At 37.9% G+C, this 22,146-nt stretch overlaps 1 protein-coding gene across 1 annotated transcript; it reads right to left on the bottom strand.

Moving 5' to 3' along the window:
• Positions 1-14,632: 14,632 nt before the first annotated feature.
• LOC113318922 lies at positions 14,633-17,508 on the bottom strand. Its single transcript, XM_026567207.1, has 7 exons — positions 17,296-17,508; positions 16,923-16,984; positions 16,457-16,540; positions 15,593-15,647; positions 15,204-15,339; positions 15,074-15,124; positions 14,633-14,983 (listed from the first exon to the last, which is right to left on the bottom strand). The coding sequence occupies exons 1-7, from the start codon at positions 17,393-17,395 to the stop codon at positions 14,884-14,886; spliced, it is 588 nt and encodes a 195-aa protein (XP_026422992.1). The 5' UTR covers positions 17,396-17,508; the 3' UTR covers positions 14,633-14,883.
• Positions 17,509-22,146: the final 4,638 nt, after the last annotated feature.

Raw genomic sequence — 22,146 nt, 5'->3', positions numbered from 1 at the left:
AAAATGTAAAAGAACACCAAGACGAAGAAGGAAGGTCGGTCAAAAGGATAAGAATGTTAAGGATATGGCAGAAATCTCTCCTAAGGACTCTTAACAAAGTCAGCAACTGAGCGAGTAATACACCAGAGTCTAATGCCACTCTTTACGGCATGATCAGTCTTTAGAATTTGTTAGTTGTTATTCAAATCTGTAACTGATCTTTAAATATTTTTGAGTATAAATAAACCTGCTCTCTACACTGATCAAGTGTGGAAGTATTCACCATATTACTCTTTTCTAACTTGGTATCACCCTTGATCCAAGCCATCTTCCGCAAAAACAACAAGAAAAAAACCCAGAAACCAAAAAAAAAAACAAACCTAAATATCATGGTAGACAATACAAACAGTCTTCGTCAGGTGCAGATTCATCATTTGGTTACCTTGAGGCATACTGAAACCAATCACATTCTCTAGAAAGCTCAGTTCAAACCCATTTTGAAAGGGTATGATCTCACTGGTTTCATTGATGGAACCAAACCAAAATCACCAAGAACTTTACCTGAAAGTGAAGTTATAAATCCTGAATTCACTGCTTATGAATTCCAAGACTCTCTGCTTGTTGGATGGTTGAACTCAACCTTGACGCCTGAAGTATTAAACACAGTAGCAAGACTTGATACGACCAAAGAAGTATGGGATAAACTGGAAACGGAGTACGCACCAAAAAATTTTGCTCATCAGATGAGCCTCAAGAAACAGCTGCACAACCTGTCAAAAGGTAATAAGACTTTGAAATCCTATTTGAATGATGCTAAAACTTTGTTTGCTCAGTTAACAGAATGTGGATGCACTGTATCTTCGGATGAAAGGAAACATGCCATTAGCAATGGACTTAACCAAAGTTACGATCCAATTGTAACTTCGTTAAGTACTGCTGAAGGAATGGATATTGACACCTTCTACTCTCATCTTATCACTTTTCACATGAGATTGGAACAACAACTACAGTTGCTGCAGTCACCTGTTGCTAATGTTGCAGTCACCAACTCTGCATCATCCACCAGAGGTGATCCAAGAAGGTACAACAACCAGAATAGAGGATCCTTTCAACACAACAACAGCCAAAAAAATCGTCAAAGTCAGCAACCTCAAAGGAACAACCAGTATGTGGAAGAATGCCAGATCTGCAAGAAGAAAGGACATCTTGGAGCAGATGCTGGTTTCGATATGACAAGCCGAGTAACCACAATCAGCGAGCACCAGCTGCATATATTACTTTACCTGGAGAGCATGTGGACAATCAATGGGTAACTGACACTGGTGCCACTCATCACCTTAGCAGAGAATCTCACAGATCAAAAAATAAAAATCTTCCAATCTTATAATGCACTAGAATATAAGAAGTTTACTTCTTATCTCAATGAGTCAGGCATACAACATCTCTTTTCATGCCCTCATACATCTCCACAAAATGGTCTAGCTGAGCATCGTATTAGGCATATCACAGAGTCTGGTTTAGCTCTTCTTTTTCATGCACATATGCCTAGATCTTATTGGGCATATGCGTTTTTGACTGCCTGTTATTTGATAAACAGACTTCCAAAATCCAGTTCAGCGTCAAAAACTCCACTAGAATTGTTGTTCAACAAGTTACCAAACTACTCCTTTTTACGAGTATTTGGATGTTTAGCTTATCCTTGTCTAAGACAATATAACAGTGGCAAGCTAGAACCCAGGTCTTTTCCTTGTGTTTTTATTGGCTACAGTAATGCACACAAAGGGTATATGTGTCTGTATACGGAAACCAACCGAATTTACATCTCCAGGCATGTCCGTTTTGAATAAAACTCGTTCCCATTATTATCTCTCAAGCAGCAATCTCCGATGCAAAATCCAGGTACTGTACCTTCTAGTACAAGCGTATTAATTAAGAATCCGTTTAGAAGTTGTAGTTTGTCTAGTAATCAGAATGCTAGTCTAATACATTCACCAGTTCACAACAATGAAATGGGTGTAACTCTGCAAGCAAGTAATTCTGCGACTTCTTCACTGCCAGCGTATGCTTCATCAATCACTCCTCCACAGTTGTTTAACTCTCCAGATGTTAGTCCAGTTGCTTCTGCAGCATCTATTGACTCCAATCTTACATCTGCTGCGAATCCATAAGTCCAAAGTACAGCAACATCTCATCCCATGGTGACCAAAGCAAAGGCTGGCATTAGAAAGCCGATTCAGAAGTTGTGTTTGACGGCTTCAAAACATCCTTTACCAGATGAAGATTTTATGGAACCAACGTGTTTCTCAGCTGCAAGAAAGATTCCAAAGTGGAGGACTGCGATGGATGTTCAAATAAATGCCCTTATTCATAATGGTACTTATTCTCTTGTACCATATGAAAAAGGCATGAATGTGGTAGGCTCGAAATGGGTTTACAAGGTTAAGCAAAACCCATATGGAATGATAGAACGTTGCAAAGCGCGTTTGGTAGCAAAGGGCTACAATCAACAGCAAGGTCTTGACTATAGTGAAACCTTTTCACCAGTGGTTAAACCATGTACTATACGCCTAGTTTTGTCCATTGCTGTGATGAATCAATGGAAGATTAAGCAACTCGACGTGGAGAATGCGTTCCTGCATGGTCAATTGGAGGAGGATGTTTACATGCAGCAGCCTCCAGGCTATGTGGATGGAAACTACCCCGACCATGTGTGCAAACTGCACAAATCTCTCTATGACCTTAAACAAGCGTCGCGAGCGTGGTTCTCGAAGCTCAGTAGCCATTTACTTCAGTTCAGATCAACTGGCGGACATTTTCACCAAAGGACTGCCATCTCCAAGATTTCAAATTACACGTAGCAAGTTGCAACTTTGCCAGCTCCAGTACAACTTGAGGGGAAATGTTAAGGATATGGCAGAAATCTCTCATAAGAACTCTCAACAAAGTCAGCAACTGAGCAAGTAATACGCCAGAGTCTAATGCCACTCTTTACAGCATGATCAGTCTTTAGAATTTGTTAGTTGTTATTCAAATCTGTAAAAAATCTCTAACTGATCTTTGAATATTTTTGAGTATAAATAAACCCGCTCTCTGCACTGATCAAGTGTGGAAGTATTAACCCTATCACTCTTTTCTAACTAAGAAGATATAAAATAACGGGAGGACACGTGTTTGTAATTATTAAAACGGGTCACCGAGAAATTTCACAAACCCGCACGTCATTTGTTTAAATCTCAGCCATCCATGGTCGGAAAATCCGTTGGTTGTATGACTTTGTAACAAGTCTGTCATTCCAAGTCTGTGAGCCGATCCTTCCCCAGTTTGTTTTTGCTAAAATAACTTACAAAATGCGTTTGCTCATAGCATAAATGAGATTGAAATGGAACTCCCCAGATATGAAGTCATTTCATTTACTGCTGAAAAATATTCCCTCACTTGTTATAAATACGTACTTGGATCATCAACCCACTAGAGTCTAGAGATACAGACATATCCTTTCCTTGGACAGATCAGAAAAAGAAAAGTGCAGAAATGTTGACATGTGGATCTTGTATGAGCCTGATAATGCTCCTAATGCTTTCATCGTTTGAAATGCGCTTTGCCGTTGAGCTCAGAGGTAAAAATATGTTAAGTAGCCACAAAACAACTGTGATGGTTGTGTGTCATGCACCATTTTCCGACTGGTGGTCATTCAACCATACCATCCCTGGGGTTGAAGTGACAATCAAGGTGGATTATCATGGGCCACCGTCCGAACCACGTTATTGGGGTTGGGGACGACTTTATTATTGTAGCGCATTCTGGACGGGGGTTAAGCTGAAAATACTCAGTACTTTCGACGATCACAGGGCGTGCGAAGACAGGTGCATGATAGAGTTGAGAGATAACGGATCTTTCCGCCTGAACGATGATAAGTATAATGGGATCCAATTGAGCATGTTCCTCATGTTCGTCATAAGAAATTATCATTTAACACACAGAATTTTGATGATCTCATTAACCAATTAAAGTTTCCCCAAGGTTATAAACCCTTTTATTAACAAAAGTGTTCATAACCAAATGAATTGCTTGAAAATCCATGAATTGTATTGAATTTTTTTCTAGATTATGGGTAATTTTGTTTGCTTCCTTTTTTTTTTTTTTTATAATTATTCTGTGTACTTCTGAACTGATTTGTAAAAATTGATGAGTAGATAAAAATCTTGATTACTGATGCCACCAAGTTGATATGCTCAATTAAGCTTCTGGTCCAAAGGGCATGGGTTCGAATCCACTGTCAACTCATTTTTGTGAGTTGATGATGGAGGTTATATACTTCAGATAAATTTTACGGCGGACCAAAAAGTTCCTCTTTTGTTTACAAGAGACTTTTAATAAACCGTGTGATCCAAACTCTTTCAGAACCGCCTCTAAAATAATTATTTAATGTGGATCCACAGTTTCACCCAAAATGGGTTCAATTTATTAGGGCTTAGGTTGGATTATGTATCTGGTTGATAAAATGGCTAAGGTAGTCAAGTTCTTGTCAACTGAGCAGTAAAATAGTCTTCAAAGAGTTTCGATTTGTAAAGGTTGATTTTCAATCAAGCTAATAAAAGCTTGCCTTCATCAAAAAAGAAAGAAAAGGGGCTTATGTGCGTTATTCTGGCTAATTAATGAAAATTGAACTGAAGGAAAGATTATGAAGTAATCGGTAGTACATTCGATCGTGTGCGTCAGTGGGCAAGTGAAGAAAACTTAAATTTGCTGGTAGTAATTAAAGTAGATCACCCTTAGGTATCATAACGGGATGACCTATATATTCCAATCTATGCATCGGTTCACCACAATGTTAATATTCTGTACACTTTTAATTTGCGGCCAGTGACGTAGCTTTATGACTAGGAGAGACTAGAATGCATGTTGGTAATTTCCTACCTGGACTTGACAGTAATTTTAGCTGTGGTAGATCCAGAGTGGAAGACGTAATAACTGACCCAATAGTTATTAAACTGGGTCAGTCAGTCGGATAATTTCAAGTCTGAAAATAAGTGACGTCGACATCTGGCTTTCAACAACGCTAGGAGACCTCCCTCCCTATGTGCATACTTCTAAAGGGTAACTTCCATTGATGACAAATGAGCAATGAATAAATTAAATTGAACGTGCATGTTTGATAATTTAAAGAGATCTTAATTAGAAAACAAAAGTTACAAAACCCCTAGAAACTCAAGGCTGTTCATGGAATGAATGTTTTTAAAATGGAACTCCCGTAGTAACTGAAGTCATTTCATTTACTGCTCCAGATCCCTTTACTTCCGATAAATACATGGACCATACACCAAAAACAGATAAAAAGAGCATCTTCATAGGAAGTTGCAGAGATGTTGACAATTCGATCTTGTATGAGCATCATGATACTCATAATGCTATCATTATCATTCGAAATGTGCTTGGCCGACTGGCTCAAAGTGCACAATGTGTTAATTAACAAAAAAAAACGAGGGTGTTGGTTGCATGTCATGCTTCAGAGCTCAATTGGTGGTCATTCCACCATATCATCCCTTTCTGTGGGTTTGACGATCCTCGTATCAGAATCCATGTGCCCTTTTATGAAGACCCATCGTACCCATCCATACCCATTTTGAGGTGGGGATCAGGTTACTATTGCAATGCATTTTGGAATAAGTTTCAGGTGAAAATATTCAGCAATCAAACTGATCACTTGGCCTGTGAGGGGTACTGCCTTGTAGAGTTGAGAGATAATGGATCTTTCCGGTGGAACGATTGGAACTGGGATCCTATTGACGTTCCTCGTGCTCGTTATTAAGTGATATATAACTTTTGTAATTTACAAAAATCATGATTAAACAACTCTTCGTTTATCAAATAAAATGCACTTATAGAAGGTACATGTGGAGATGTTTATGGGCATATATTCTCAAAACCGATATTTTGTGCGTCATTCTTTCGCTTTATTCACCGCCCAAACATCACTAATCACTCACTCTTAAATTTAGCATTTACCCAAAAGAATTAACCACTAACTGGTATTAAAACTTTAATTTTGTTCGTGTACAATGTACATTAATACTTAGATTGTATATGAGACGTGTAATAAGTAATAACACTGTTTGTATGGATGGAGATGTGGATCTTTCCGCTGGAACAATCGTACAAAGTCTTGGTTATATTCGGCGTGTTCCTCATGTTTGCTACAGTGATTCAGAACCTACTCGTCGGATGCTAATTAGAATGTACCCTAAACCTAAGAAAAAAAGATTCAAGAATGGTAACAATTTTAGATCCTCTAGTTAAAATTATTTAATTTCAAAACTATGTGCTCGAGCCTAAGTTTCCACTAATTTTGCTTATCTGAGTTCTATTTGTTTTCTTTTCTTTTAAAACTCTTAGGCCTTAAAGAATTTTGTTTACAACTCTTCGCCGTGAGGACGTTTGCCTACTTGCAATTTTCTTAGGTAAAAACACTTATATTTTTTTTTAGAACTATCTATGTTTCCGTTTAAATATAGAGAGGGTGATGACCAGCTCAACAAACACCCAGCCTCGAGGAAGCGAGGATACAAACTTATTCAGACCATTTGATTCTGTTAAACCGATTCTAATCTAAAAGTTGAGTGGATGATTTTTGGAAAGTTTTATACTTTAGAACGTTTCCTAATTTATCAACACCTCGGAGTCGTTGAACGTATAAATATAAATATACAAAGTTCTAGCCTATTCTTCTTACGCGTGAATTTACAATCTTTTGTTGTGGGAATACACACTGAAGGTTATTGCTGGTTATTCCTAAACAAAGAACCAACTGCTGAAGATATTAAAAACATCTTAGGTTCTGTTGGTGCTGCTGACGACTCTGATGAACGGATTCAACTTCTTCTTTCTCAAGTTAAGGTTAAAGACTTGACCGAGCTGATTGCTTATGGAAGGGGAAAATTGTATGTTTGTGGTGGTGGTGGTGGTGCTCCAATGGTGTCCAATGTGAAAGGCGATGGTGGTGCTGGCGGTGTGGCTGAGCAGAAGAAAATGACAAGGTGGATGACAAAACGGATGAAGACTCTGACGACGATAATTGGTGGTTGGACCTCCCCGAATACATGATGTATTTTGATTATTGAGGATCAACATTGTTGATTCGATGCGTTGTATACATTATGTTTTTTTTGGTCTAGTTTACATGCATGAAATTTTTGTTTGATCCAATAAATCAATTTTTAATTGCAACTTTATTTTAATTTCTAGTTACTCACACTTGCATTAAAATTGCTAGTCTGTGATTCTTTTGTTGGATTTGAATTACTGGAAAGAGTTTACACGGATAGTAACTCCACATTCTGAACTAACAATTTGGATTAAAGGCAATGGAAGCATCAAGCTCCAAGGTAACAGCATCTATTGGCATTGCATTTATGAAATTTCCAACGGATTTCCTGAAATAAACACTTGTTTTCGCTGGAATGTGGTATGCCGTGCTTGTGCAGTTTTTCGGGGTTTCTCGTGGAATTATAAACAGACCAGATCCCGTGAATTAGCTAATTCATTCTGACTTTTCCAAAATATTCAAGAAACTAAAATGATTCCAGCTGTATTAGCTTGACTAGATCCCGTAAATAATCGTAGGTACAAGCTTACTAATCAGATAAGCAACAGCATCAAAACAAATTAAAAACACCTTCACCCTGCATAACTATTAGCCTTAATCTCTAGAGGCTGACAGACCGTCCGGTAAGGTTGAACGTCAGATGGTAAGCAGGAAAAAACTCTGCAACTTTTGCATACATATTACAGTCCTATGGACATCGCTAAATATCTTATTTGCTCCCCTAAGAGCATCGCTCAATATTACAGTACGAGTAAAACCAAAGACTAAAAATCAAAAAGAAGACCAAAATTTGGGTTTAGTCTGTGGTGGAGAACAATGGGAAATGACCAAAATTTGGTCAAGCGTTGATTATATGTCCGCCCCAAATGAAGCGGACTTTATATGTTGGCCTGGTGTTGAAGCGGACTTTATATGTTGGCCTGGTGTTGATTCACCACATGTGCCACAAATGTGTGTGGTTTAATAGATTGGGTCATATTAATAGGCGGATTTTATAACTTCGCCTCACAGTGGGGCGTGAATTTTACAACCGCTTCATGTGAAGCGTAATTTATATGCACGTCCGGTGACAAACGAACATTATACGTCCGCTCGACTATATATAATTTTGGTCTTAGACGCCGACCAAATATAATCTGAAATTTGGTCTTGGTCCAGATTTTAGTCTTTACTCCGTCTCGCTGTGTCTCGTCGCTGCACCATAATTATAGGTATGATCGTCCACTGTGGTTGCTCTAAGTGGGGTTAAATCACTATTCCCCTATTCAGCCAGGCTTAATAAACCATAACAGTCTTAACACCCTAAGAGCGTCCACAGTGGTGCGAGTATAACTAAAGAGCAAAGACTAAAAAAAAGATCAAATTTGGTTTAGTCCGTCCTGTGGCGTAGCGGGTGACGAGTAAATTTGATCGTGCGTTGATATAAAGTCCGCTTCATCGTCCAGCGTAGATAAAGATTACGCCTGGCATGGGGCGTTGATAAAGATAACGCCTGGTATGGGGCGTTGATAAAGATAATGCCTGGTATGGGACGTGAACTATAGCAACGCCTGGTGTGTGGGACGGAGATTATACGTTCGCCCGGATTCAAAAAAAAATGGGGCGTTGATAAAGACAACGCCCCAAGCAAAGTTTTCAAAACTAGTTAATGGTGGGATCATGACTATATCAACGCCCCAAGAGAGGCGTTAACTTTATGTACGCCTGGGTGTCCGGCGTTAACTTTACGTATGCCCCATCCAGGCGGACATTATACCAACGCCCCTGCATCAGGCGTTAACTTTACGAACGCGCGGCTACATGCGGACATTATACCAACGCCCGTCGGGTAGGCGGACATTATATAAACGCCCGACTATATTTGGGTTTGGTCTTGATCGCCGACCAAATTTGGTCTGGGTTTTACTCTTTGATCAAATTTTGATTGATGGTCCGTACCACTACGCCAGCCCACTCGACACCAAATTTGGGTTTAGTCGTCCACTGCAGTTGCTCTAACAAGGTATTTTCTTATATTATACTATTAAGAAAATGAATTTTAAGAAAATATTGTTTAATGCGGTAGTTTTATATTTCAGGAAGCTTTTTAGTTAGGTTTTATTCCGAGTTGTATAAATATGGAGTTCTCTTTTGGTAAACTATTACAGATCAAGGGGATATCCTCCTCTGCAGCACCTCAAAAAAAAAGAGGCACAACTTGTTGTCGGTTTGACGTCTGCTTAAACTTTGCTTTGCTGATTATTATTAGTTAAACTACAAAAATAAAAGAAGATGGTGAACTTTAGTAGCGGTTTTAATATTGATATTCATGAAGACATACTTCTATAGATACTCTACAGACTACCTGTTGAGTCATTGATCAGATTTAGTTGTGTATCTAAGTTGTGGTATTACTTGATCAACAAAGATCCACAATTCTGCAAACATCACTTTGTTGAACCTCAAAAGAAGCCAATTCTCATATTTGAATTCAATGATTCTTACAAGAATAAGATATGGTACTATTTAGAGAAAGAAAAACATGGTAATCACAGGCTTCTCTCTTGTGAAGAGAAAACTAAGCCTAGAAAGTTACAGGAATCGCCAGTATATAATTGGGTATGGTAATGGTTTAGCTTGTTATAAGAATGCTAGAGAACTTCATGATGGTGAATGGGCTTATTTGTCACTTTCAATTTGTAACCATAGTAAGCATGAGATGTTGATCATTATGTCACGTATGCCATTGAAGAACATGTGGGGAGAGCATATATGCGGATTCCGATTTGGATACAACTGTGGGTACACGAAATATACTCGCCACGTGTCGAACACAAAAGGAAGAAGCATGACTAGGAAATCTCACTTAAAGATCTCATTCAGGGACTCGAAAGTCAGAATTACCTCGTCGTCGATCTATCCCGCGAAGTATCGTACAGAAGCGAGGAGACTTACACGAAGAATCTAAGTAACGAAGGACCAAGCTAGAGTACCCAACAAGATACCAACGAAGAAACCAAAAGGACAAAGTACGGTAACTTGGTTGAAAAGATAGATCGCGAAGTAAATATATTGGGGAACAAGAAAAGAGACAGGTGTCCCGACAAACCCATGTGAAGATAGCGAAAGAAGAGGAAAAACTTTATGGAAAATGGCCCCAGCGAAGTATAAAGCGCTCCCGAGAAGACTTGGCGAAGTAAAATGAGATGTAACCCATTAGGATTGATTGGCCTATAAATAGATGTCCTTGGGAAAGGCATAGGGGATCGGATTCGGGAGAGATAAATGCTATAGTGTAGAGAGTGAGATTAGGGTTTCCTTGTGTTCAAGAACTTGTATTTTATTTCCTTAGAATTCATCAATAAAGATTTTCTAGTCTATATTACTTAACATGTCTTAGATCTTGGTCATTTTCCTTTTGCGTGTACTACTGGATTTCCAGTAGTTACATTTTGGCATCCAGAACACAGGGAACTTAGATTGGGGATTCATCCTCATCTAAGGAGTGGAGAGAAGCTAAAGTTGTAGGAGTGAGAGATCTTAGCGAGAAGTTCCTTTTAAGATGAGGGTTTTAAGAGTAATTGATATCGAAACTATGATAAGTCGATTACTAGAACATCAAATCGAGCGACACACATGATAGCAACGAGGAGAAGCAAGCGATTGGAGGCCAAAAGAGGAAGAAGAATGGAAAGAGGAGAAACGTCGGCTACAAGAGAAAGGCAAGGCGTGAACCAGCAACGGACTGAGGAGACCAACGAAGACAACTTCAGCGAGGGTTCTGTACACACTTACGAAACGTACACCATTGCAGGAGAAGAGATGACTCATGAGGAAATGAAGGAGAATATCGGTGAAGAAGACATGACGTTGGAACAACTAAGGGAGACACTTCGCCTTGAAAGTGAAGGAGATAGGGATCTAGCGGAGCAGCATGCCCGATTGAGGAGACAAAACGCTAGACTGATGCTGCAAAATCGCCAACTAAACGAGGAAGCTACAGCTGACGTCATGGATTCAGAGGTGGACATGATATCATCAGGAGAAGAAGAGTTGCGACGAAGGAGACATACCCGCGAGGACGACGGAGGAGAGCGAAGAAGGAGACGACGAAGAGAAAACAGTGAAGAAAGAGAACTGAGAAGAACATTGGAAATATCAAGTTGGGAAGATCAAAGGCAGAGGTATGAAGAAGAGCGGAGATATGAAGAGAATGAGAGGTGGCAAGGAGATGAAAGATAGCGTGAATTCGACCGGAGGAACGAGGAAGAAGGGAGACGTGGTGAAGGAAGACTCAGCATGATGAGAGGTGGCCGTCGAGAATAGAACGGAGGGAACCTGAACCAGGAAGTCTTGGATGACCTGCGAGATATGAGGACGTTGATAAGCAATTCGCGAAGAGGCGGCAGAGTGCAGCTGGCAGAGGCAATAGAAGAGGCCGACAAATCTTCGTTTACCTATGAGATAATGTTTGCTGACATCCCAGAGAAATGTGTACTTCCAAAGATTCCGAGCATATTCAGCGGATCCGAAAGTGTTGTGCAGCACTTGAAACAATACACTCTTTCATTGATGCGTTGGGGACGAAATGATGGGGTACTTTGTCGATACTTCCCCGCGAAATTGGCCGGGGAAGCATTGGCTTGGTTTGACGGGCTACCAGAAAGATCAATTTCGTCGTTCAAAGATTTACAAAGAATATTCCTGACCACTTACATCACTAACAACATGCTGAGGCCGGGGATTGAAACTCTATTCAACTTAAGAAGGAGACCTGCGGAAAGACTGCGAGAATTGGTAACGAGGTGGAGGACGGTATGCAGCGAGCTTGCATGAAGGGTTCACGAGAAAAATTTCATCCTAGCTTTCGTGAACGCGTTAATCCCAACTAATCTGTTTTACACTCAAATATTCATCTTCACAACTCTTTGACAATGAATGAATCAAGAGAGTACCAAGAGGAATACATAGCGTTGGAAGAAAAGGAGAGGCAAGTCAGCGAAGTGGTACCGATTCCAGCAAAGGCAGGGAATTCAAGAATATTACCGAGGGCAGTGCATGTCGTGGAGAATGATCCAAAATATGAAAAGGGAGAGCCGTCAACTCCTCCAATTCCCGCGAAGTTAGTGGCTGTGTCAAGTGGAGATCAATAATGGATCGATCATCAAATATATGAAGAGTCAAAACGAAGAAATTATGAGTCACGAAGTTACAACACATGATATCAACAAAGAAACAACCAGGGACCCATATTTGGAGAGTGGAGACCAAATGCACCATCTTTTGAAGACATAAAGCTCCCTAGGCTAAACACACCTGTAGAAAAGGTATGGGAGGCAATAATATTAACATATGAGATCCCAGCACCACCTAATTTTGGAAGAGAGCCACCTCCGGAACTAGATTCATGAGTTCTGCAGATATCACCTCTTTCATGGGCATTATACAAATGATTTTCGAAATATTCGGCGAATTGTACTTCCTCTAATAGAGAAGGGAAAACTCACACATTTCTTATAAAATTATGTACCACCACCACCACCTCCTCGTGACAATCAGCCGGTATACCGAATTAAAATAGATCGAGGTGCACAAAGACCGAACTGTAATACGATAATACATGCAGCAAAGAGCATCCAAAATTTGCATGATAACATACTCAGGAGAGTATATAAGAGGGACTTCGAAGGAGACGAAATATTCAGCATCAACACGTAGGAACCGTTAGAGGAGTGGCAGAAAAGAGAAATAACGTTTTGAGCAAAAGATGCACCCGAAGGAGGAAACTCGCATACAAACCCTTTGGTTATAACCCTAAATTTTGGGAAATACTCAAAGTGGGAAGACGACCAAGCTGAGAAAGGGAAAATATGGGCAATTGACAGAATCTTGGTGGATACAGGGAGCTCGGTCAATATACTCTTCTATCATGCCTTTAAGACCATGGGATACAAGGACTCGAATCTCGTACCATCAACGTACAACATATATGGGTTTAACGGAATCGCGTCTAAACCAAAGGGAGAGCTAGTTATAAATATTTTCGTTGGCGATCTGGAAACGAAAATCACAGTCTACGTGGTAAACATAGACTCACCTTACAATGCTCTTATAGGAAGACCATGGATACACGGGATAAAAGGAATCGCATCTACATATCATCAGGCCATACGGTTTCCTATGCCAAGTGCAATCGTCGAGATAAAGGGAGATCTTAAGGATGCGCAAGATTGTATAAAAAAGGATGTCCATAACTGTGAGGAGAAAATAAGGAAGAAAATAGAACAAAAAAAAAAGAAAGCATGCGAAGAAAGAAGAGCAGAGCGGCTGATGGTATTCAGAATTGGATAAGTGAAGAGCTAGTTGCAACGTAGAAAGACGTAGAAGAGGCGGAGAAAACAACGATGGACAGCAAGAAGAACCACGAAATGACACCAGAAAAGGGAAGCCAAGCTGAAATAAAACAAAGCGGAAAGGCAAAGAAGGGAAAGACGGCCGAAGAAAGTGAGGTAGCGAGAAAGAGATCCCTGCCATAAAGGAAAAATGAACCCCGCGAGGAGGAGCAAAGACGAACAGCTCCAACCACAAAAAAGTATTGATACAGGAAGCTGAGGGAAGCATCGAATTACGTGATTCTCTAGATAAGGGAGGAAAAGCTTGCGAAGAAGAAGAAATGAAACGATTAAAAAAAGAACTCTGTGATATAGATTATCTATGTTTTTTAATATAGAGAGGGTCACGAGACTCATGGCCAGCTCAGATACAAATTTAGTCAGACCATTTGATTCTGTTCAACCGATTCTGATCACTAAAAATTGAGAGGATGATTTTTGGAAAGTTTTATACTTTAGGACGTTTCCTAATTTATCAACACCTCGGAGTCTTTGAACATATAAATATACAAAGTGCTAACCCATTCTTCTTACGCGTGAATTTACAATCTTTTGTTGTGGGACTACACCATGAAGGTTATTGCTGCGTATTTGCTTGCAGTTTTGGGAGGAAACAAACAACCAACTGCTGAAGATATTAAAAACATCCTAGGTTCTGTTGGTGCTGCTGATGACTGTGATGAACGGATTCAACTTCTTCTTTCTCAAGTTAAGGGGGTAAAGACTTGACTGAACTCATTGCACGTGGAAGGGAGAAATTATCTGTTTGTGGTGGTGGTGGTGGAGGTGGTTGTGGTGGTACTCCAATGGTCGCTAATGCGATAGGGGATGGTGGTGCTGGTGGTGTGGCTGAGCAGAAAAAAGAGAGTGGAAGACCAAATTGATGAATACTCTGACGATGGCTGGGACGAAGCAGATATTTGGGGCGGTGTACACCTATACCGTTATTATTGAGGGTCAAAATTGTTAATTCGATGCGTTGTGTACATTGTGCTTTTTGGTCTAGTGAAATTGAATGCTTTTGTTTGAGCACTTTGTAATTGCAATTTAGTTTCATTTATATAAATTCTATTTTCTAAACAAACAATTTGGAATAAAAGCTAGTTACACATCAGATCAAGCGTTTTCGCGACCTAGTAATAACATAGCAGCGGATATCTATGTTTTTGTGGAGACAAGCTGAGCAATTTTCGTATATATACATGTTACAGTCCTAAGAATATCGTTAAAAATGTGTCAGCTAATTGATTCAGTTCAAATTTATACAGCCAATCTCTTGGTGGACACACTGCAAACAACAGCCATGTTTTCGGATCAGGACAAAAAAGTACAAAATTATACCTTTCAGCAAGAAATCCAAGTGATATTCACCGAGAGCTTTACAGTCAAAGTAAAACTAGAGAAACAACTTGTAGAACGGATTGAGCATTTTCAGGTAGCTTTGTAAGAATACATGTAAGCTCGAAGTTTTCTTATTTCCTCTGATGACTCGTTAAGTAGATGATCAATGTACAAGCTAAGCCCAGCACCACTGCGTTTGAATCATACATGACAAGAGTATAAGATTACGCGAGAGATATAAACATGACAAATAAATGGATTCAGATAAATGATAAGTTACCTCAAAGGTCCAAGAGGAAGCCATATAATATCCCAACGGAATTTGGACAGACTGCAGTGACATTGGTAGTATGATGTTAACAGTGAACAAGACATAATGGACTGGAGTTTAACCATAGTACTTTCTTTACCTTAACATATGATATAACCAGAAAGCTGCCACTAAAAGACCAGTGAAGCATGAGTAGATAAGCCACTGCCGGTTAGCTTTAGAATTATGAAATAGACCTTTAACAGCCAGCAAACAAGTTAAAACAGCTATCCAGTCTGCAAAACGTTAAACAGAGATACATTTAGATGTTTAGCTTATAGAACCACAAACATTAGGAAGAATTCGACTGAACAGTTCATCATCCTATCATTTTTTAAAATCAGATCCAAATCTGGTTATACCCAAACATATGTATTTGAGTGAGCACTAGTAAAACACTCAACCAGGATTTTCAAAGAATATTAAAGCTAGACAGTAGACAGTGAAGAATTCAAACAGGTAAAAGACTAGTCTTGTAGTGTGATAAACCTGCTGCAATGACCATCCGTGAATCAATCTCCCCCATGAAGTAACCATGATAACGCTGCAATATTTCGAATAAAAAATCAAGGTTATTAACATTAAGAAAACAAGTAGCTCTAATCAAAATTTGGGTCGATACAAACTCTAGAATGCAAACATAAATAACCTATCTTAATATTGTATGGCTATTTACAACAGAACACATGTCTAATGCACCGATGCTTGATACCTGAGGGTTATGATATTCCTAGCTGTTGCATACAAAAATAATCCATCCTGTCAATTTTGAGGCACAGACAACAGGAATAGTGCCTAATGGCTCGATGCTTGATTGACTTAATCTTCCTAACTGTTGCACACACAAATAACCCATCCTGTCAATTTTGAGGCACAGACAACAGGAGAAGTGCCTAACGGCTCGATGCTTGATGAACTTACTCTTCCTAACTGTTGCACAAACAAATAACCCATCCTGACAATTTTTGAGGCACAGACAACAGGACACGTGCCTAATGGCTCGATGCTTGATTGACTTAATCTTCCTAACTGTTGCACACACAATAACCCATCCTGTCATTTTTGAGGAAAACAATAACAGCTTTTATTTATGCCTACTGACTCTGAGGCTTGATAACCAAGTGTTCTAAGAGTAACTCAATCATCCAATATTGTTACAAAAAGAAAGCAACTGAAATTTCCAAGCAGAATTGTTTCGCAGTTTATTTTAGAATGTTTAGGTGAACCAATCGTACACTAGTATTCCTATCCATCCGTAATCAAAAATTTTATTAAATTTAGTAAGCAATGGTAAGATCATTCAACCTACAAGAGAAAGACACAAATTTAAGATGAATCAACAGGTTAACTTACTAATTCCCAAGGAAATGAAGCTTGTTGATAGATTGAGAAAACCATAAACACCACATAACCGATAAGAAGAGTTGAAAATACACCCTACACATAGAAAAACAACAAATTAACATTAACAACTAAAAAAACAGACTAAATGAAACACACTCCACTAAAAACAGATCCAAATTCCAAAATTAAGTTCATTCCTAAAGCAGAAGAACTAAAGGAAGCTTAAACCAAAAGTTAGTTATAGGTATGCAATGATCCTCGATATTTAGTTACTGATGCCCTGATTAGAATGCTATGAACTTTCCGAGCTGCACATTCATAGTTCTGCTATTTCCAAAGTAACCTTAGCCTAGGGCTTTTGGAAATACAAAATCAGAAACTCGATACAAACTGAACATAGATGAACCAAATTACATTAACAACTACAAAAATAGAAATTGAAACAAATTCAACAAAATGGAAATCATTCACTAACCCTCCATAGACGACTCTGTTGAGTTTGTTTCTGTTCAAATGACCTTACAAGCTCTTCTTGTTCTGTAATTCAATAAATTAACCAAAGATTAGTAATGGGATTAGAGTGAAATTGCAATTAAACAAAGCAAATTCAGAGGTTTAGAAGTCAAAAATTTCCGTAAGAAATTAGGTCAAAAAAAAAATAATTGAAAATCAGAATAGAACAGAACCCAATTCAATTCAATTAAATTCAAGTGATACTAGATAAAGATTAATAACATTCAGTAACCAATTAAAGATCTATGTATCAGAATTTTAACAATACAGAGAAAGAAAGAAAAAAGTGAAAACCCAAATTTGATTTGGGTTGATAAAGAGAGACAGAGTCATACGATGAGTTTCGATGGGTAGAGAATCGTCTTGAGTTGGGATTGAGAATCTGCCGTCATCTTCCCTTCGAGATTTCATCCATTTTCGCTTTAATTTTATCATCTCTCTTGCTCCCTAAAAGACTCTTTACAAAAAACTGTTTATGTTCTTAAGAATAAAACACTAATAAGCTCTTAACGACAAGCCGCCCACAATATTTCGTGGGATCGTAGTCCAAGGCACGGTTTGCTGCATCTAATTATCAACCGATACGCGCGTCTGAATCTGCTGTCATCTTAATTTCGATTGTTAAGCATCTCTATCCATAACTTTTTGTCATAGTATGTCCCGTCTCGATACCAGAAGCTGCAGGAGTAATCCACCGAAAATTTGAAATAAAAATATTTTTTTTTTGTAAAAGGTAATAGCATGATTGGATGTCATTCTAGAAATTATTCTTTTGACTCTTGGAAGCAGAAAAGTTTGAAATTATTTTAAATACACTGAAAGATTTCTAGAAACGGAAAAATTAGCTTTTTGTGAAGTAGAAGCCTGTTTGCTTCCACTTGCAACATCTATCTGATTTCGAATAAGAAGAGTCCAAATTTGTGCACCCCTCTAAAATGACGGTGACAATAAAACAATCATGAAACCACGCTACTTTTTATAAAGATATTTTTTTCTCTTGCTTCTTCGTTATCCTACATAAAAAAAAAAAACTCTCTGCATATTTTCCTCGCATAGCAACCCCATCTCCATCCGCGATATTTTATTCGTCTTCTTCCATTGATAACCTATATGGTTTGTAATGTTGCTATTGGATATTTGTAACGACCATAAACAAGTTTCTGTAAATTGAATAGCAAGTTCAGTTATGATTAAATAAAAACGTGATTATGATTCAGTCAAAGTATTTCCAAAATCGAAATAAAGTAGGATTCTTAGATCTTCATTCTAATTAAAGATCTGAAATTGGGATTTGGGGGTTTATTGTTTGCAACTTTGTTTAGTCACACCTAATAGTGATTCTGCAAACAATCACAATTAGATAAAACAATGAGAATTTCTGAAGGAATTTAGCCAAGATCTAATTATTGAAAAAAGGAAACTGATATATATTAATACACTGAAATTCTTGAGATTTTGATTTCAATAGAAAATATCACGCAGAGGGGGTTGGAGATTTCACTTGAGAGTGGGTGAGACGATAAGAAAAACAAATAAAAAACTGAAACTGTAAACTGGAGTTAAGACAGAAAACACGTGGTTTTTGCCATTCTATTGTCCAATCAGAGAGGCCGGAATGTGCATCCCGATTGTAGAGAGGTCCACAAATTTGGACTCGAATAAGAGCAACATTTTTCTTGAGTGAATTGAAACGAATGAAATATAGAGTATTTAAAAAGAAAATCAAAATAGTCATTGGATGACGACATGATTTTGAATATTAAGGGGTCACTTACATTAATATTTGTACAGTTACTAGAGATAATCCGTGCCGTTACGACACGACATGAAACTGAATAGTTCCTGGTCATAATATTATTCATGACTACTGAAATTTTGGTGAATCGTGTTCGTGAATCTTATGGTGTTGTGAACTTATGTTAGTTCAGCCATACCAATTTTACTTTTTGATGCATTTGATGCGGTGCTTTATCTCTTAATCGATAAGAACACCCTTGCAATTTGAAATTGTAGTGTTTCTTCAGTTGTATTTTATAAGAAAGTACCTATATCGTAACCGCACTGCTTACAACTGATGTAAATTTTTTTCCAACCTTTTAATCGTTCAATACCGAGAGAGTTCTCAAGACAAAAGAATATACATGTGGACCTAATAAAATTAGCCGTTTTACTTTTACAGAAAATAAAAGATTTTTGATTTGGTTTACAAAATGCGATACAATTGAACAGTTACAAAGATTTCAGAATTACAATTTATTTGAATTTCTCTTGAATATTTGCTTTGCTTCAAATGTTATGGTATTCAACATGGAGAGAAGTAGGGGGGAAAATAAGACCTCATAGACAGGCTAGTAAGACCTTTACAAAGGATGCATAATACCTCATTAGGATCATTTCCATGGAGGATATTTATCAGAGACAAAACAAGTCATACAAAGGAAATCAAAACAAACAAAAACGATTTGAACTTGCACATAAATGAAATTTTGACAAAAGAAATGTTGATTACTAATTTAAATTCTTATTTGCATTACAACATAGCATGACGCAAAGAACATGGAGCAATAGTTTCGCATGATTGATTCACAATACTTCTTATATTTCGAGGATTAGTACTTCTTATACTTCTTCAAGGATACTTCATACTTCGCATACTTCAAGAAATGATACTTCATATATACTTCTCAAAGCTTCGGAACTTCACAAAAGAATAGAGGCAAATACGTACTTTTCAAGAAAAATATTCTTTCGCGTAGTTCCTTCATCAACAAAGATCAGAGACTACTCCAACATCACGCATCTCGCTCAAACAACTACAACGACGGATTTTTTCTTAAAAATCGCTCTTCAAGCAATATTCAAGAAAAAATAGGCAAAATGTAGCGGCAAAATATCGCGCAACATATCAAGTGTGCGGCATTCATACAAGGTTGTGCGAACTCTATCAATATTAAAAGTGCGAGAGAACGTAGCATGAGTATGCGAGAATAACGCACGCCAGATCCGAAAATATGGACTTTATTAGTTGTACTCCATTACATGTTAGCTGTCATCCACCATGTAAACACCTATTTAAAGAGAAAGGCAGGAGAGATAAAGGAGAGATAATTGTAAAGGGAGAGACACATTTTGTAGAGAGAGACTTTATTCTCTTTATCATCTTCTTCCCTAAAAGCTAGATCTAGAGCTCTACCAAGAATCCATTAATGGAGATTCTAAATCTAAATTCATGTAATTACAACAATCATAGTGAAGAACCATGATTGTAGATCACATTGATCGAACCATGTAAAAAATCCTTGTGTCCATTTACAATTTTAGCACTCTTATCATCATTTTAGTGTTTAGATCTAGAAAATATCTTAAGGGGTATGTTGTAGGATTTCCTGCAACTACACACTGTACTATGAAGATTGTGTTACGAGTCTATGCTTTATTTTAAATGCTTGATACTTGATTAAGGTCCAGGAAAAAAACAAGAGGTAATTTTGTGTTGCCAAGAAGGGGCGGAGCCGGCATACAGAAAGAGTAGGCAGTCAGGTTCCTTTGCTATAATCGAGTGAATTCGAGTTATATCTAATTTCTTCTGATCATTTTTGATGTTTTAATTTGCTTTCAACTTTAAAGGTTATATCCCATGAGAATACTTGCATGACATGAAATTCTGATAGGGTAGCACGGGTATTGTTAATGATGCTTTTGGTACATTATAATAAGTGATTTCATGATTTGCTAACGTTACTCAACTGTATATTTACCTATTTGAAACGAATCACTTAAAAATGTCATAAAAAAATGGTTGAGAGAAACACAAACAACAAAGTCGTGACTAGCTAGAATTACCAATAAATTACTTGCTTATAATCTACATACTGAAACTGTTAGATGGAATCATTTCGTCGCTGGATATAATGTTATATGGTTGTAAGGGAGGCAACGTTGTAAGTCAGCTCCGAGCCTGGAAATTTATATGGGGAAGGAACCAAGGAAGGAATTTTTTGCCTGCTATAAGCTTTGCAATCTGCTAGGAAATCTGGGGAGAGAGAAATAGAAGATCAATGACTAACAGATCTCCCAGGAAGAATCAGCTGATCATTGAAGTGAAGGCAACTATTCTTCAAAGGGTCTTTTACAACTGGTAAAGTGTTTCGGCATCTGGGACAACTCCTTTCTAGGAGCTAACATTGGAAAGTTGTGATAGATTGTAAGATGTAATGCTTGCAACATTAACTTGCGGCTGTTTTAAGCCTTTGTAACTGCTTTTAACTGCTTTTTGCATCAAACCAATTTTAGGACTTTAGCCTTTCTCCTCGGGCAAAAAAATATACTTTCCTATAGAGTAAACGAAACTTAAAGAAACAAGTAAACAACCGATCCTTGAAAAAGAAAGTCGATTAAGTATCTGAATGAGAACGTAACTAACCAAACAAATGAACTTTACTATCAATTCATCAAATCAAACATGAAAAATAAAACTCATTTTTTGCTTTTGAGAAGATTAAAAAGGATCTAAAAATGATATAACTTCTGGATTACTTGTTGGTATACCGTTGAAAGTTTTGGTGTAAGATACCCGATCATCCTATATTTCTTCAGTACTTCTCTTGTGTTCCCATCGACCTTTGTCGTTGCCAAAGTCTTTAAAGAAGGAGAATTTTCTACGTGACTAAAAATGTAATAGTCATATTTAGAACTTTCACGAGGTTGTTCTGGTTCCTTTAATTCCTTTGAATGCACATTGAAGAACCGGATTATAACATGACCATTTTGTTTGTTGTACAACCTCCAATACATAATCACCTGGTTAGAAAGACTCACAATAGAGGTGCAAAAAAGACGGGCATCATTGGGTAAATCTCTTGAAAGATCGAATTGAAAAGTTTCTATCAGCACAAGTCATCAAAAGCTCACAAAAGACTTGCAGTCATCTCCATCAGCTCAGCAAGTTATTCAACAACCAAACACCAAGTCTGGTCATCAACTGAAGGATCCGACTAATAACTAGGATCTACCTGTATCTCCTACTTTTATGTATTGAATTATGTACTGTATTTTCATATAGATTGAAGTTCTAAATCTCCACAACTCATGTGGAAGATGATACACCAAAAATCACCTTTTTACTTGGTATCAGAGCTTTCGATCCAAGTACAGCTTCCGCAACAATCCTAAAATAACAAACAAAA

Source organism: Papaver somniferum, chromosome 10, assembly GCF_003573695.1.
Source record: "Papaver somniferum cultivar HN1 chromosome 10, ASM357369v1, whole genome shotgun sequence".
Taxonomy (NCBI): Eukaryota; Viridiplantae; Streptophyta; class Magnoliopsida; order Ranunculales; family Papaveraceae; genus Papaver; species Papaver somniferum.
Note: the sequence above shows the minus strand (reverse complement) of the source record. Positions and strands in the feature narration are given on the sequence as shown.

Bases quoted from the DNA above. Each gene is read 5' to 3' on its own strand.
- LOC113318922 (XM_026567207.1), bottom strand. From the start codon at position 17,395: ATGATAAAATTAAAGCGAAAATGGATGAAATCTCGAAGGGAAGATGAC. The intron at 16,985-17,295 runs GTATGACTCTGT...ATTGAATTACAG, and splicing joins TCTACCCATCGAAACTCATC to AACAAGAAGAGCTTGTAAGG. The intron at 15,340-15,592 runs GTTTATCACACT...AACGTTTTGCAG, and splicing joins ACGGATGGTCATTGCAGCAG to ACTGGATAGCTGTTTTAACT.